General features: G+C 42.0%; 1 protein-coding gene across 2 annotated transcripts in view; it reads right to left on the reverse strand.

Annotated features, from left to right (window-relative positions):
• PCCB (propionyl-CoA carboxylase subunit beta) overlaps positions 1 to 13,559 on the reverse strand; it is a 74,688-nt gene that overhangs the window by 24,482 nt on the left and 36,647 nt on the right. For both annotated transcript variants that reach the window (XM_035278844.3, XM_008983777.5), the window contains 2 exons: positions 4,621 to 4,729; positions 647 to 767 (listed from right to left, as the gene is read on the reverse strand). In XM_035278844.3, the coding sequence (XP_035134735.1) occupies positions 647 to 767; positions 4,621 to 4,729 (230 nt within the window). The remainder of the gene's footprint in view (positions 1 to 646; positions 768 to 4,620; positions 4,730 to 13,559) is intronic.

A 13,559-nucleotide genomic window follows, 5' to 3' on the forward strand; every position in this document is an offset into this window, starting at 1 on the left:
GAGCAGCTCCCGGGCAGGGCTTCCACCTTTCTCTCTGGTGCCCCCACAACAGGTGGTAGACTCCAACAGCAAGAGAAAAGGTCTTTACCAGATGGCCAGCAACACACCCGTCTTCCCCAGGACTGTCCCAGCCTCTGGCTACAAGCAGTATGCATAAACATGTTTTATGAAGGGCATGCTGTTTGCATCATTTTACATTTATTTATTTCAAAAGGACAACTAGGTCAGAAAAAAGGCAGGTACAGTCAGCATAGGAAGAACCATGGCCCTTCCTTCCTTTTGAGGGGAAGGAAAGGAAATGGGGGAGCTTGTCATGGGAACTATGCCAGACCAAAAAAATCTTCGATCTCCAATTCTAGATAACTTCAGAGTTTCTTAGAAATTAAAAAAAAAAAAAAAAATTAAATGCTTTGGGCCACTCTTCACCCCCAAGATATCCATCAGATATTACAGAGAGGAAAAAGGTAAATAAAATCATCTTTGTTTGCTCCTATATCCAAACATGACATTATCCCCATACCTGGGAGCCACTCCACCAAACTCTGCTACAACCTGCCCAACAGGGCAGACCCTGGAAGTTCTCTCAGGGTAAAGATGAGCAAGCTACACTGCAAAATGAGAGAAGGTGCACCAGCCTACAACCCACCTGGGATCATGGCACTCACGGACCGGAGCCGGGTCCTGACTGCTCAGGGGCAGGTAGTCGAAGAAATCCCGGAGATTACACAAGGCATCAACATCATTCTCAAAAGCTCTATGGGCCACACCTAAGAGAACAGGGGGCATATATGATGAGTTAGGGTACCAGCCAGCCCAAAGCGGCTGCTTCATGACTGACTGTGTCCTTCTAGGACATGTCTATAGCAGACTATGCTGATAACTCTGTTCTCCCCACCCTCCACTGAGGATGTAATGCCACAGAACACATACCTTTAGGCTGATCCTTCAACTCATGCAGTGCCTGTTCCTTCTGTTCTGTACCCACACTCTCTACAGTCATACCTTTCTTTATTTAGGTCCTTGCTCTAATGTCACCTCCATACCCACTCCCAGACCTTTCACTTTCCATCCCTATACCATGGGGGAGTTCTCCTGTACTTTTCCCTGAAGCACCTATTTCCCTGTTTACTGCTGACATCTCTCCTGAAATATCAGTTCCAACAAGGTACTATCAGGCCTACATATCACTACAGGCCCCGATCAAGAATAGTGCACCTGGCAAACAGGTGCTCAGCAACAGTGGAAGGAAAGGAGGGAAGCCACCTGCCCCTAGTGAGGAATCAAGCCATAATTCTCTAAGAGCATTCTGAAATTACACAGCAGCCAAATAAGGCCATAGACAGATGGAGAAAGTAGAGCCAAGAACTCTCTCCCAGGTTCATCCCACCAGTCTCCATTCTTCCACCACTGTCGCTACAGTCTCTTGTCCACAAAGCTGCCAGACAGAGCTTTGTAAGTCAGATATGTCATGTTTTCTACTCCAGTGATCCTCCTTGTTCACTGAGCAGTCCAGTCACTCTCCCACCTCAGAGCCTTTGCATAAGCTATTCTCCCTGCCTGCAATGCTCCCCACTTACATATCAATGCAGTTAACTCTAAAATCTGCTCAGCTCTTAACCTCAGTGAGGCTTACAGTTACCACCCTGTTTGAAACTACTACAATCCAGGCCAGGTGCAGTGGCTCACGCCTGTAATCCCAGCACTTTGGGAGGCCAAGGCGGGTGAATCACGAGGTCAAGAGATCGAGACTATCCTGGTCAACATGGTGAAACCCCGTCTCTACTAAAAATACAAAAAATTAGCTGGGCATGGTGGCATGTGCCTGTAATCCCAGCTACTCGGGAGGCTGAGGCAGGAGAATTGCCTGAACCCAGGAGGCGGAGGTTGCGGTGAGCCGAGATCGCTCTATTGCACTCCAGCCTGGGTAACGAGGGAAATTCCGTCTCAAACAAAAAAAAAAAAAAAAAAAAAAGAAAGAAACTACTACAATCCCAGTCCTCTTTACCCTGTTCTACTTTTTCCATAGCACATAATGCCTTTTTACATACTACATAGTGTACTCATTTATAATGTTTATTGTGTATCTCCTCTACTAGAATATAAGCCCCATATGGGTAGGGGGCTTTCTTTTGTCTGTCCACAAATGTATTCCTAGCACCTAAAATAATGCTTCACACAATGAATATTTGTTTGGTTTTCTTGTGGTTTTGTTTTTTTCTTTACATTTTTATTTATTCTGTTTTTAATTTTTAATTCCTTTGCTATTTGCCTTTTTCCACATATTCTAAATGAGTATTTGTTGAATGAATAAAAAGCATTTTCGGCATGTTCATTCAAGGAATATTTATAAATGGGTACAGCCATTGTGGAAGAGAGTCCAGCAGTTCCTTAAAAGCATCGAATAATCATTTAACTGAGAAATCAAAGAGAAATAAAAACATATGTCTACCCAAAAATGTTCATATAAATATTAACAGAGGCATATTTAAGACAGCCAAAAACTGGAAATGACCCTGTGTCTATTAACTGGTCAATGAATAAACTAGATGTGGTATATCCACACACTGGAGTATTATTTGGCCATAAAAAATGAATAAAGTACTGATTCATGATACAACATGGATAAACCTTTAACAACATTATAAGTAAAAGCAACTGGTCTTGACTGAACTTCTGCTTGCAAAGGAAGGGGAAAAAAAGCAACCAGTTACGAAAGATCATATATTGTATGATTCCATTTCTAGGTAATGTCCAGAATGAAAAAAATCCACATAGAGACACAAAGTAGCCTGGTGATTGCCTAGAGCATAAGTATTTGTGGTGAAACGCAGAGTGACTGCTAATGGGCACAGGTTTCTTCTTGGGGTGATGACAGTGTCCTAAAATTGATTGTGGTAATGATTACACAACTGTGAATATATTTTAAAACCACTTAATTGTACAGTATAAATAGGTGTTTAAAATGTACGATATATGAATTACATCTCAATAAAGCTGTTACCAAAAGATAAAAAAAAAGAAAGAAAGAAAAATATATGTAAGTATAGAGCACCTTTTTGTGCCTTGCCCTGAGGATACAGGGCCAGGTGCATCAGACACAACCCATCAAAGAGCCTCAGGCCCGGAAAGAAAACCACATACTACCCTACAATCAAAAAACAAATAAGGCCAGGTACAGTGGCTCATGACAGCAATCCCAGCACTTTGGGAGGCCGAGGCGAGTGGATCATGATGTCAGGAGATTGAAACCATCCCGGCTAACCTGGTGAAATCCCCGTCTCTACTAAAAATACAAAAATTAGCTAATCGTGGTGGTACGTGCCTGTAGTTCCAGCTACTTCGGAGGCTGAGGCAGGAGAATCACTTGAACCCAGGAGGCGGAGTTTGCAGTAAGCCAAGATCACACCACTGCACTCCAGCCTAGGTGACAGAGGGAGACTCCGTCTCAAAAAACAAAAAACAAACAAACAAAAAAAGCACTTAAGATTGTGCTACAGAAGAAACTTTATGCCATAGACAGACATTCATTACTTTAAGCTGTCAAATAAAAAAAGAAAAGCCAGGTTACACAAGGGTTTGTGAAACCTATGTTTGAGTAAGTCTATGTGTATTCATGCTCGACTGTGTAAAGAGACTGCAAGGATATAACCAAAAAATCACTAGTGATTATCTGTGGATGTTGGAATATCTAGTGGTTTAATACTTTGTTTTCTAAGTTTTCTACTATTAAAATGGGGAAAATAGCATATTTCATCAAATGTAAGATGCCATCAAAAGCCAGCTTTATATTATATAAATATAATTACATTACATTTCATTGGCAGACAGGCTGCTGCCAATGAAGCCCTGAAACAATAAAGCATCAAGCCATGCTGGAGCTGATGCTGAAAAGCGTTCTGATTCTAGACATGTCTTAAGGATGGGGTTAAATGAAGCTGATAGGTGAGGGAAAGGAATGAGTCAAGATCGACGCCAACCTGACACAGAAATAGTTTTTGTGGGTGGGGGATCAAGAGCCCTGACGTTTTTTTAACTATATTTCATCTAATCTAGGACATCACTGATAAGACACATCTCTACTTGAGGAACACTGAGAAGAAATGCTGACAATGAAATGCTGACCCAATGCCTTAACCACAGCACAGTGAGGTGCATAAATCAGTTATGCCAGACTTACTGCTGTAAAATCGCTCAAAGAAGCAATTTCTCCTGTCTTTAGTTTCAATGTTATGTGGTAGGTAATCCAATCACAGCTGGGTGGTTTCTTTTCCAAGAAAACATGGAATTTCAATAATTATTTCGACAACTAACATGTCTTCACTAATATCAGAATCATGCCCTACTCCCAATTCCATGCCTTTCTGTTTAAACAAGAACTTTCTGTTCAATACTGAGGCACAGAATAATTTTTATACATTTTAAATTTGGCAAGTAATCTTAAAGTATCCCTGTATCTATAAACAATACACTGTATCATACTGTAGCACAATAGACTACCACAGTCTTCCCAAATAAGGTCTGCCGATTAAGTGATATTTCCCAAAAATTGCCACCAGGCTCTTTGGCAATGCCCTCTTCTCAATGTTTGAAAACAGTAAGGTCATCTTCAAGGGCTCTCACCTGACATGGTGGTGTGGGTCTTGGCACCACCGAGCTCCTCCTGGGTAACATCCTCATTGGTCACAGACTTCACTACATCAGGGCCAGTGATGAACAGGTAGGAGGTGTCCTAAAATAAGAGATTTCCAGAACAGTTAACCTCAGAGTGCCAGAGCTGGTCAGAGCCTTAGAGCTGATTCAGTCAAGATGACAAATGCAGAGAAGATAGTGACATGGCAGAATGAGGACAGGATGTAGCTTAAAGATACGAATCCAAACTAAAGACCAAGTTTTCTCTGCCTGCCTACTTTTTTAAAATTTCTGTTGCTGATCACGAGGTCAGGAGATCAAGACCATCCTGGTTAACATGGTGAAACCCCATCTCTACTAAAAATGCAAAAAATTAGCACGTGCTTGTAGTCCCAGCTACCCGGGAGTCTGAGGCAGGAGAATCGCTTGAACCCGAGAGGTCTGGAGGTTGCAGTGAGCCGAGATCATGCCACTGCACTCCAGCCCGGGCAACAGAGCGAAACTGTTTAAAAAAAAAAAAAAAAAATCTCTGTTGCATGGTTCTGTCTCAGCAAATTAACTTGCAGTGTGGCTAACATCTCAAGGTCATTCTTCTGTAGAACACAGTTAACAGGTGGCTCTTACTTCGAGCTTGCTGTGCACCAACAAGTTTTTTAAACATGTCACAGGACTATGTCACTAAAGCCTAAGTAGTATTATCAACCTCATTTACATATGAGGGAACTGAGATATGGAGACTGTATGCAACCAGTCACCTTAAATGAAGCTACTTAAAAATACTGATTAATCAGTGGGACACAGTGGCTCATGGCTGTAATCCCAACATTTTGGGAAGCCAAGGCAGGAGGATCACCTCAGGTCAGGAGTTCAAGACCAGCCTGGTCAACATAGTGAGACCCAGTCTCCATAAAAATGTGTTTCAATCAGGTAAGCCTAAAGGCATGTGCCTGTAGTCTTAGCTACTCAGAAGGGTGAGGTAGGACAATCATTTGAGTTGCAGTAAGCTATGATTGCTTGCAACACTGTACTCCAGCCTGGATCAGAAGGCAAAAACCTATCTCAAAAACAAAAACAAAAACAAAAAACAATAAATGCTTTGGTATTATGAGAGAACGACAGGCTTTTAATTTTCAGTTTCTAATATATAGATAATACAAGCATACTGCATATAATTTAAACAGAATAGGAGATACAGTGGAAAGTAAGTCTACAGCCCAACCCTTACTTCTAGGCCTCCAATTCCCCTCCCCAAAAGCAACTGCTGTCAGTTTCTTCTCTCCCCCTACAGAGACACCCATGCATCCATGAGCATTTATATACACAGACACACACACACACACACGCCCTCTTATTTTCTAACACAAACATTATCTTTCTAACACAAACACTTTCGAATGCAAATATTTTCTTTCCAACATTCTAACATAAACAGTGTTCTATACACACTGTTCTCAAATCTGCTTTTCAAGCTAGAATATCATTCCATTCCATATCAGTACACTAGGATTTGTATCATAATTTAACTTTCACCAACTGACGGTCATGAAAGTTGTTTCCAAAACTTTAGTATAAGAAATTCTGCAGCCGGGTGCAGTGGCTCATGCCTGTAATCCCAGCACTTTGGGAGGCCGAGGCGGGCGGATCACGAGGTCAGGAGATCGAGACCATCCTGACTGTGAAACCTTGTCTCTATTAAAAATAAATAAGTAAATAAAAGAAATCCTGCAATAAATATTACTACTGGGCTCTCTGAACTCACTATTCATGTTCTTTGCCCATTTCTAATAGATCATTGGCTTCTTTATATACTAAAGAAATTAGTCCTTAGTCTATTATATGCCTTATATCAATCTTATCTTATGGCTTCTTGGTTTGAGATCTTGAGAGAAAGGTCCAGCTAGAAAGGTCTTCCCCACTTCACACACAGACTTCTAAACAAATGTTTACAGCAGCCTTATTTGAAACTGTTAAAAAACTAGAAACACAGAATTTCAGGTTTCCAGTCTAGCACATAAGAAGCTGGAAGTTGATACTCCTTCCTAACAAATAAAGCTGAAGAAGTTGGGGGAAAAATGTCAACAGCTTTTCTTAGATCCATCAGAGAGGTGTGAGGTCACAGAACAAGGTACTCCGAAACAGGAGACTGACAGGCAAATGCAGAAAATTGAGCCCTGCAGGACAGAAACCCACAAGCACAAATCTCCCCTGGAGGATCACATGAGCCCAGGCATTCAACACCAGCCTGGGCAAGACAGCAAGACTCCATCTCAAAAAACAAACAAACAAAATGCTAACGGCTCTCACGGATAGAGTAGACAGCAAGCAAGAACAAATGAGCAATATAAGCAGAGAAACAGAAATTTAAAAAAATAATAACTGGCTGGGCGCGGTGGCTCACGCCTGTAATCCCAGCACTTTGGGAGGCCAAGGCAGGTGGATCATGAGGTCTGGAGATCGAGACCATCCTGGTCAACATGGTGAAACCCCGTCTCTACTGGAAACGCAAAAATTAGCTGGGCATGGTGGTGCGCGCCTGTAGTCCCAGCTACTTGGGAGGCTGAGGCAGGAGAATTGCTTGAACCCAGGAGGTAGAGGTTGCGGTGAGCCAAGATCGTGCCATTGCACTCCAGCCTGGGTAACAAGAGCAAAACTCTGTCTCAAAAAAAAAAAAGAAAAAAGAAATAACAAAAAATACCGGGTATTGGCAACAATGCAACAGAAATAAAGAAAGCATTTGATATGCTTTTTAGCAGACTGGGCACAATTGAGGAAAGAATCACTGAGTTTGAGACTATCTCAAGAGAAGTCACCCAAATTGAAAAGCAAAGAGAAAAACAATTGGATTAAAAATAGAAAACTGGAGGCTGGGCAAGGTGGCTCACACCTGTAATCCCAGCATTTAGGGAGACCGAAGTGGGTGGATCACAAGGTCAGGAGATCGAGACCATCCTGGCCAACACGGTGAAAACCCGTCTCTACTAAAAATACAAAAATTAGCCAGGCATGGTGCTGCATGCCTGTAGTCCCAGCTACTCGGGAGGCTGAGGCAGGAGAATTGCTTGAACCCAGGAGCAGAGAGCTGAGATCACGCCATTGCACTCTAGTCCAGGTGACAGTGGAAGACCACAGAGCTAGGAAGCTCAGACCATCAAGCAAGATGAATGCAAAAAAAAAAAAAACAAAAAACCATACACACACAGAGAAAGCTAAGCGTAGTGGTACACCTGGTGTCACAGCCATTCATGAGGCTGAGGCATGAAGATCACATGAGCCCAGGAATTTGAAACAGCCTGGGAAACACAGGGAGACCCCATCTCTAAAAAGACAAAAACCAAAACACAAAACTACACTTAGGACATTATTTCCAAACCACAAAAAAAAGCAAAGATAAAGAAGAAATCCCAGCCAAGTGTGCAGGCTCACCCTGTATCCCAGCACTTTGGAAGGCCAAGGCAAGCAATCACAAGGTCAGGAGTTTAAGACCAGCCTGGCCAATACAGTGACACCCTGTCTCTATTAAAAATAGAAAAATTAGCCAGGCGTGGTGGTGCGCACTACTTAGGAGGCTGAGGCAGAAGAATTGCTTGAACCCGGGAGGTTGAGGTGGCAATAAGCCGAGATTGTACCACTACACTCCAGTCTGGGTGACAGAGCAAGACTCCGTGTCAAAAAAAAAAATCCCAAAGGCAGCCACAAGAAAAAGCACTTTGTCTATAGAGGACCAAAAATAAGAATTATATCCAACCTTTTTTTAGAATCCAGGCAAGGAGAGCAGAATTCAATATTTAAAGTGTTGAGGGGCAAGATCTTAACCTAGAATTCGGTACCCAGAAAAATTATTCTTCAAAAGGAAAGGAAAAATAAAGACCTTCTCCAACAAAACTTCAGGTAATCTCTTGCCAGTAGACCTGCCTTGCAAAAAACATTAAGCAAAAATCTTTTTTTTTTTTTTTAAGTAAGTAGTTGTGATGAATCAAATGGTCCACAAGGCCTGAAAGCAAAATTCTTTAGAGAAAAGGTAAATGATAAAGATCAGAAACTTATATCTACATAAAGAACGAACACTCGAGAAGGAATAAACGAAGGTAAAATGAGAACTTTTGGTTCAAGGTAATAGCAAAAATATATATTCAATTATGTACACATTGCTTCTTGGCCTTTTGGCTAAGACCAAGCAAATTATGTACACATATTTCATAAATATGATATGACGAACAGGAGGAAGGAATTAGAATTATTTTGCTGTTATACGGTATTCATGCAACCTGGAAAGCAGTACAGTGTTATCTGAAACGAACTTAAAACAGCTGTAAATTTTATTGCAACCTCTAAGGCAACCACTAAAGAATGTAAGAAAAAAAAGTATAGCTAACATTCTAATCAGGTAGGAAAATATTGAATCATAAAATGCTCAATTAAAATCACAAAACGCAGAGGAGTGGAAGACAAAAATAAGAACAAATACAACAAAAAGGAAACAAACAAATATGGTAGATATTAATCCAACTATACCAGTAGTCTCTCTGAATGTCAATGGTCTAACTGTATCAATTAAAAGACAGACTGTCAGAGTGGATCAAGAAACAAGACACAACTCTAAGGGTTGTCTACAAAAAAATCCCACTTGAAACAAAAGACATATAAAGATTAAAAGTAAATAAATGGAGCTGGGCACGGTGGCTCAAGCCTATAATCCCAGCACTTTGGGAGGCCGAGGTGGGTGGATCACGAGGTCAAGAGATCGAGACCATCCTGGTCAACATGGTGAAACCCCGTCTCTACTAAAAATACAAAAAATTCACTGGGCATGGTGGCGCGTGCCTGTAATCCCAGCTACTCAGGAGGCTGAGGCAGGAGAATTGCCTGAACCCAGGAGGCGGAGGTTGCCGTGAGCCGAGATCGCACCATTGCACTCCAGCCTGGGTTACAAGAGCAAAACTCCGTCTCAAAATAAATAAATAAAAATAAAAATAAAATAAAATAAAAAATAAATCAGCCGGGCATGGTGGTGCATGCCTGTAATCCCAGCTACTCAGGAGACTGAGGCAGGAGGATCACTTGAACTCAGGAGGCAGAGGTTGCAGTGAGCCAAGATTGTGCCACTGCACCACTCCAGCCTGAGCAACGGAGTGAGACCCTGTCTCAAAAAAAAAAAAAAGTAGGCTGGGCGGGGTGGCGCACATCTGTAATCCCAGCACTCTGGGAGGCCAAGGCAGGTGGATCCGGAGGTCAAGAGAGTAAGACCATCCTGGCCAAGATGGTGAAACCCTGTCTCTACTAAAAATACAAAAAAATTAGTCAGGTGTGGTGGCAAGCACCTGTAATCCCAGCTACTTGGGAGGCTGAGGCAGGAGAATCGCTTGAACCCAGGAGGTGGAGGTTGCAGTGAGCTGAGATCATGCCACTACACTCCAGAGCGAGACTCTGTCGCAAAAAAAAAAAGAAAGAAAAAAAGAAGAAAAGTAAGTGAATGAAGAAAGATATTGCATGCTAAGACTAATCAAAAGAAAGCAGGAGGCCAGGCATAGTAGCTCACGCCTGCAATCCCAGCACTTTGGAAGGCTGAGGCAGGCGGATCATGAGGTCAAGAGATTGAGACCATCCTGGCCAACATGGTAAAACCCTGTCTCTACTAAAAATACAAAAATTAACTGGGCGTGGTGGCACCTGTAGTCCCAGCTACTCCAGAGGCTGAGGCAGGAGAATTGCTTAAACCTGGGAGGCGGAGGTTGCAGTGAGCCGAGCCTGGCAACAGAGCAAGACTCTGTCTCAAAAAAAAAAAAGAAGAGAAAGCAGAAATATTAATTTCAGACAGAAAGGGCTTCAGACCAAGGAAAGTTATTATGCAGAGGAATTCTGCATAATGACAAAGGGGTCAATTCTCCACGGAGACAAATAGTCCTTCATGTGTATGCACCTAACAAAAGAGCATAAAATAACACAAGGCAAATACTGATAGAATTGTAAGGAGAAACAGATGAATCCATGATTATAGTTGAAGATCTCAACACTCCTCTATCAAAATTGGACAGATCCAGCAGTCAGAAACAGTAAGACACAGATGAACTCAGTAATACCAATCAGCTGGGCACAGTGGCTCATACCTATAATCCCAGCAACTCAAGAGCCCTAGGTAAAAGGATTACTTGAGCCAAGGGTTAAGACCAGCCTCTGACAATATGGTGAAACCTCACCTCTACAAAAATTAAAACAAATGAAAATTAGCCTGGGCAACATGGTAAAATCCTGTCTCTACAAAAATAAAAAAAAAATTGCCCAGGCATGGTGGTACACACCTGTAGTCCCAGCTACTTGGGAGGCTAAGGTGACAGGATTGCTTGACCCCAGGAGGTCAAGGCTGCAGTGAGCTGAGATCGCACCACTGCATTTCAACCTGGGCGACAGAGCAAGACCCCGTCTCAAAATAAATAAATAGCCAGGTGTGTTGGCATGTGCCTGTAATCCCAGCTATACAGGAGGATCACTGGAGCCCAGGAGGTCAAGGCTGTGATAAGCTATGATCATACCACTACACTCCAGAGTGGGCAATAGTGTGAGACTCTGTCTCTAAAAATTTTTATAGAGGACCAGATGTGGTGCCTTATGCCTATAATCCCAGCACTTTGGAAGGGAGGAGGACTGCTTGAGCCCAAAAGTTCAAGACCAGTCTAAGCAACATAGCGAGATCTCATCTCCACACACACACACACACACACACACACACACACACAAATTAGGCAGGCATGGCAATATGTGCCTGTAGTCCCACCTACTCAGGAGGCTGAGGCAGGAGGATCACTTGAACCTGGGAGATGAAGGTTGCAGTGAGCCAGGATCACAACAGCCTGGGTGAGGGAGCAAGAATTGTCTCAAAAAAATATAAATTAAAATTAAATATTAAACATGAAAAAAATTAAAATAAATAGAGATCATTTTAAAAATTAAAACAGTACCAATAAACTGGATATGCTGGACATACTTAATCTAACAGAATACAATTTCTTCTCAAGCTCCCATGGAACATTCACCAAGATAGACTACATTAATAAACATATCTTAATTTAGAAGAACAGGAATCATACGAAAAGGCGCTCAACCTTATTAGTCATGAACTAATGCAAACTGAGTCAATGCAAATTGAGAACACAATAAGAGACTACACAACACATTGGCACAACTACAATGTTAATGTAAGTGCTGGCAAGGATGTGAAACAAGTGAAATTCTCCAACTGCTGGGTACAACCTTTTTAGTAAACAGGCATACCTAGAGAAGCTGAAGACATATATATCCTATGACCTAATGTGAGAAACTGAAATGTGCACGCCAAGATACATGTAAAAAAATGTTTGTATCTGCAAACCAACAAAGTATTTTTAAAAAAGTTTATATCAGCATCATTTGCAATTGCAAAAATCTTGAAATAATTCAAATGTCCACTGGCGGTGAAATGAATGAATATATTAAGAAATACTTACTATGGCTGGGCATGGTGGCTCATGCCTGTACTTCCAACACTCTAGGAGGCTGAGGCTGGCAGATTACTTGAGGCCAACAGTTGGAGAGCAGCCTGGCCAACCTAGCAAAATCCATCTCTACCAAAAATACAAAAAATTGGCCAGGTGTGTGGTGGCACACACCTGTAGTCTCAGCTACTCAAGAGGCTGAGACGTAAGAATCACTTAAACTCAGGAGGCAATAGTTGCAGTGAGCTGAGATCCACACCACTGCACTCCAGCCTGGGTGACAGAGCAAGACTCTAAATACAAACACACACACACACACACACACACACACACACACTACACAGCTATTAAAGTGAATGAACTACATTTTCAAATAACAGATACATCTTAAAAACATAATGAGCCAGAAGCCATGCACAAAAGAAAGCATATTATATGGTTTCATATAACATAAAGATCAAAATAGGAAATGCTAATCCACATTTTTTAGGGAGGCAATTTTTATTTTCAACTATGAAACAAAGCAAATAAAAACATTACCATAAAAGTTGAGACAATAAAGAATTCTATGCAAGATGGAAGCCACAGTGATCCTTAGAAAAGACCATGACAGAGCTCTGGAAGAGCTATTTCCTGATCTGGGTATTATTTATTTATATATATATATTTTTAATTTATTTTTGAGACAGAGTCTTGTTCTGTCACCCAGGCTGGAGTGCAGTAGTGCGATCTCAGCTCACTGCAACCTCCATCTCCCAGGTTTAAGAGATTCTCATGTCTCAGCCTCCTGAGTACCTGGGACTACAAGCGCGTGCTACTGCGCTTGACTAATTTTTGTGCTTTTAGTAGAGACAGTGTTTCATCATGTTGGCCAAGCTGATCTCAAACTATTGGCCTCAAGTGATCCACCCGCCTCGGCCTCCCAAAGCGCTGGGATTAGAGGTGTGAGCCACCACATCCAGCCTGACCTGGATATTATTCACACACATTTGCACTTTGTAACAACTGCTAAACTATACATATCTTATGTACTTTCCTGAATGTGCATATTACAAAATTTAAAATGATTACAAATTTTTTAAATTGTAATTTTGACTTTTTTTTTGGTGGGGGGGGGGACAGAGTCTTGCTCTGTTACCCAGGCTGGAGTGCAATGGCACGCACTCGGCTCACCGCAACTTCCACCTCCTGGGTTCAAGCAATTCTCCTGCCCCAGCCTCCCACGTAGCCACGATTACAAGGTGCGCGACACCACGCCCAGCTAATTTTTGTATTTTTAAGTAGAGATGGGGTTTCACCATGTTGGTCAGGCTGGTCTCGAACTCCTGCCCTCGTGATCTGCCTGCCTCAGCCTCCCAAAGTGCTGGGATTACAGGTGTGAGCCACTACACCTGGCTGTAAATTTGACTCTCAAAGGAGTAAGTGACAGAAGCAGGGAGACCAGTCAGGAGGATTCTGTAATAA

Source organism: Callithrix jacchus, chromosome 17, assembly GCF_049354715.1.
Source record: "Callithrix jacchus isolate 240 chromosome 17, calJac240_pri, whole genome shotgun sequence".
Classification (NCBI taxonomy): domain Eukaryota; kingdom Metazoa; phylum Chordata; class Mammalia; order Primates; family Cebidae; genus Callithrix; species Callithrix jacchus.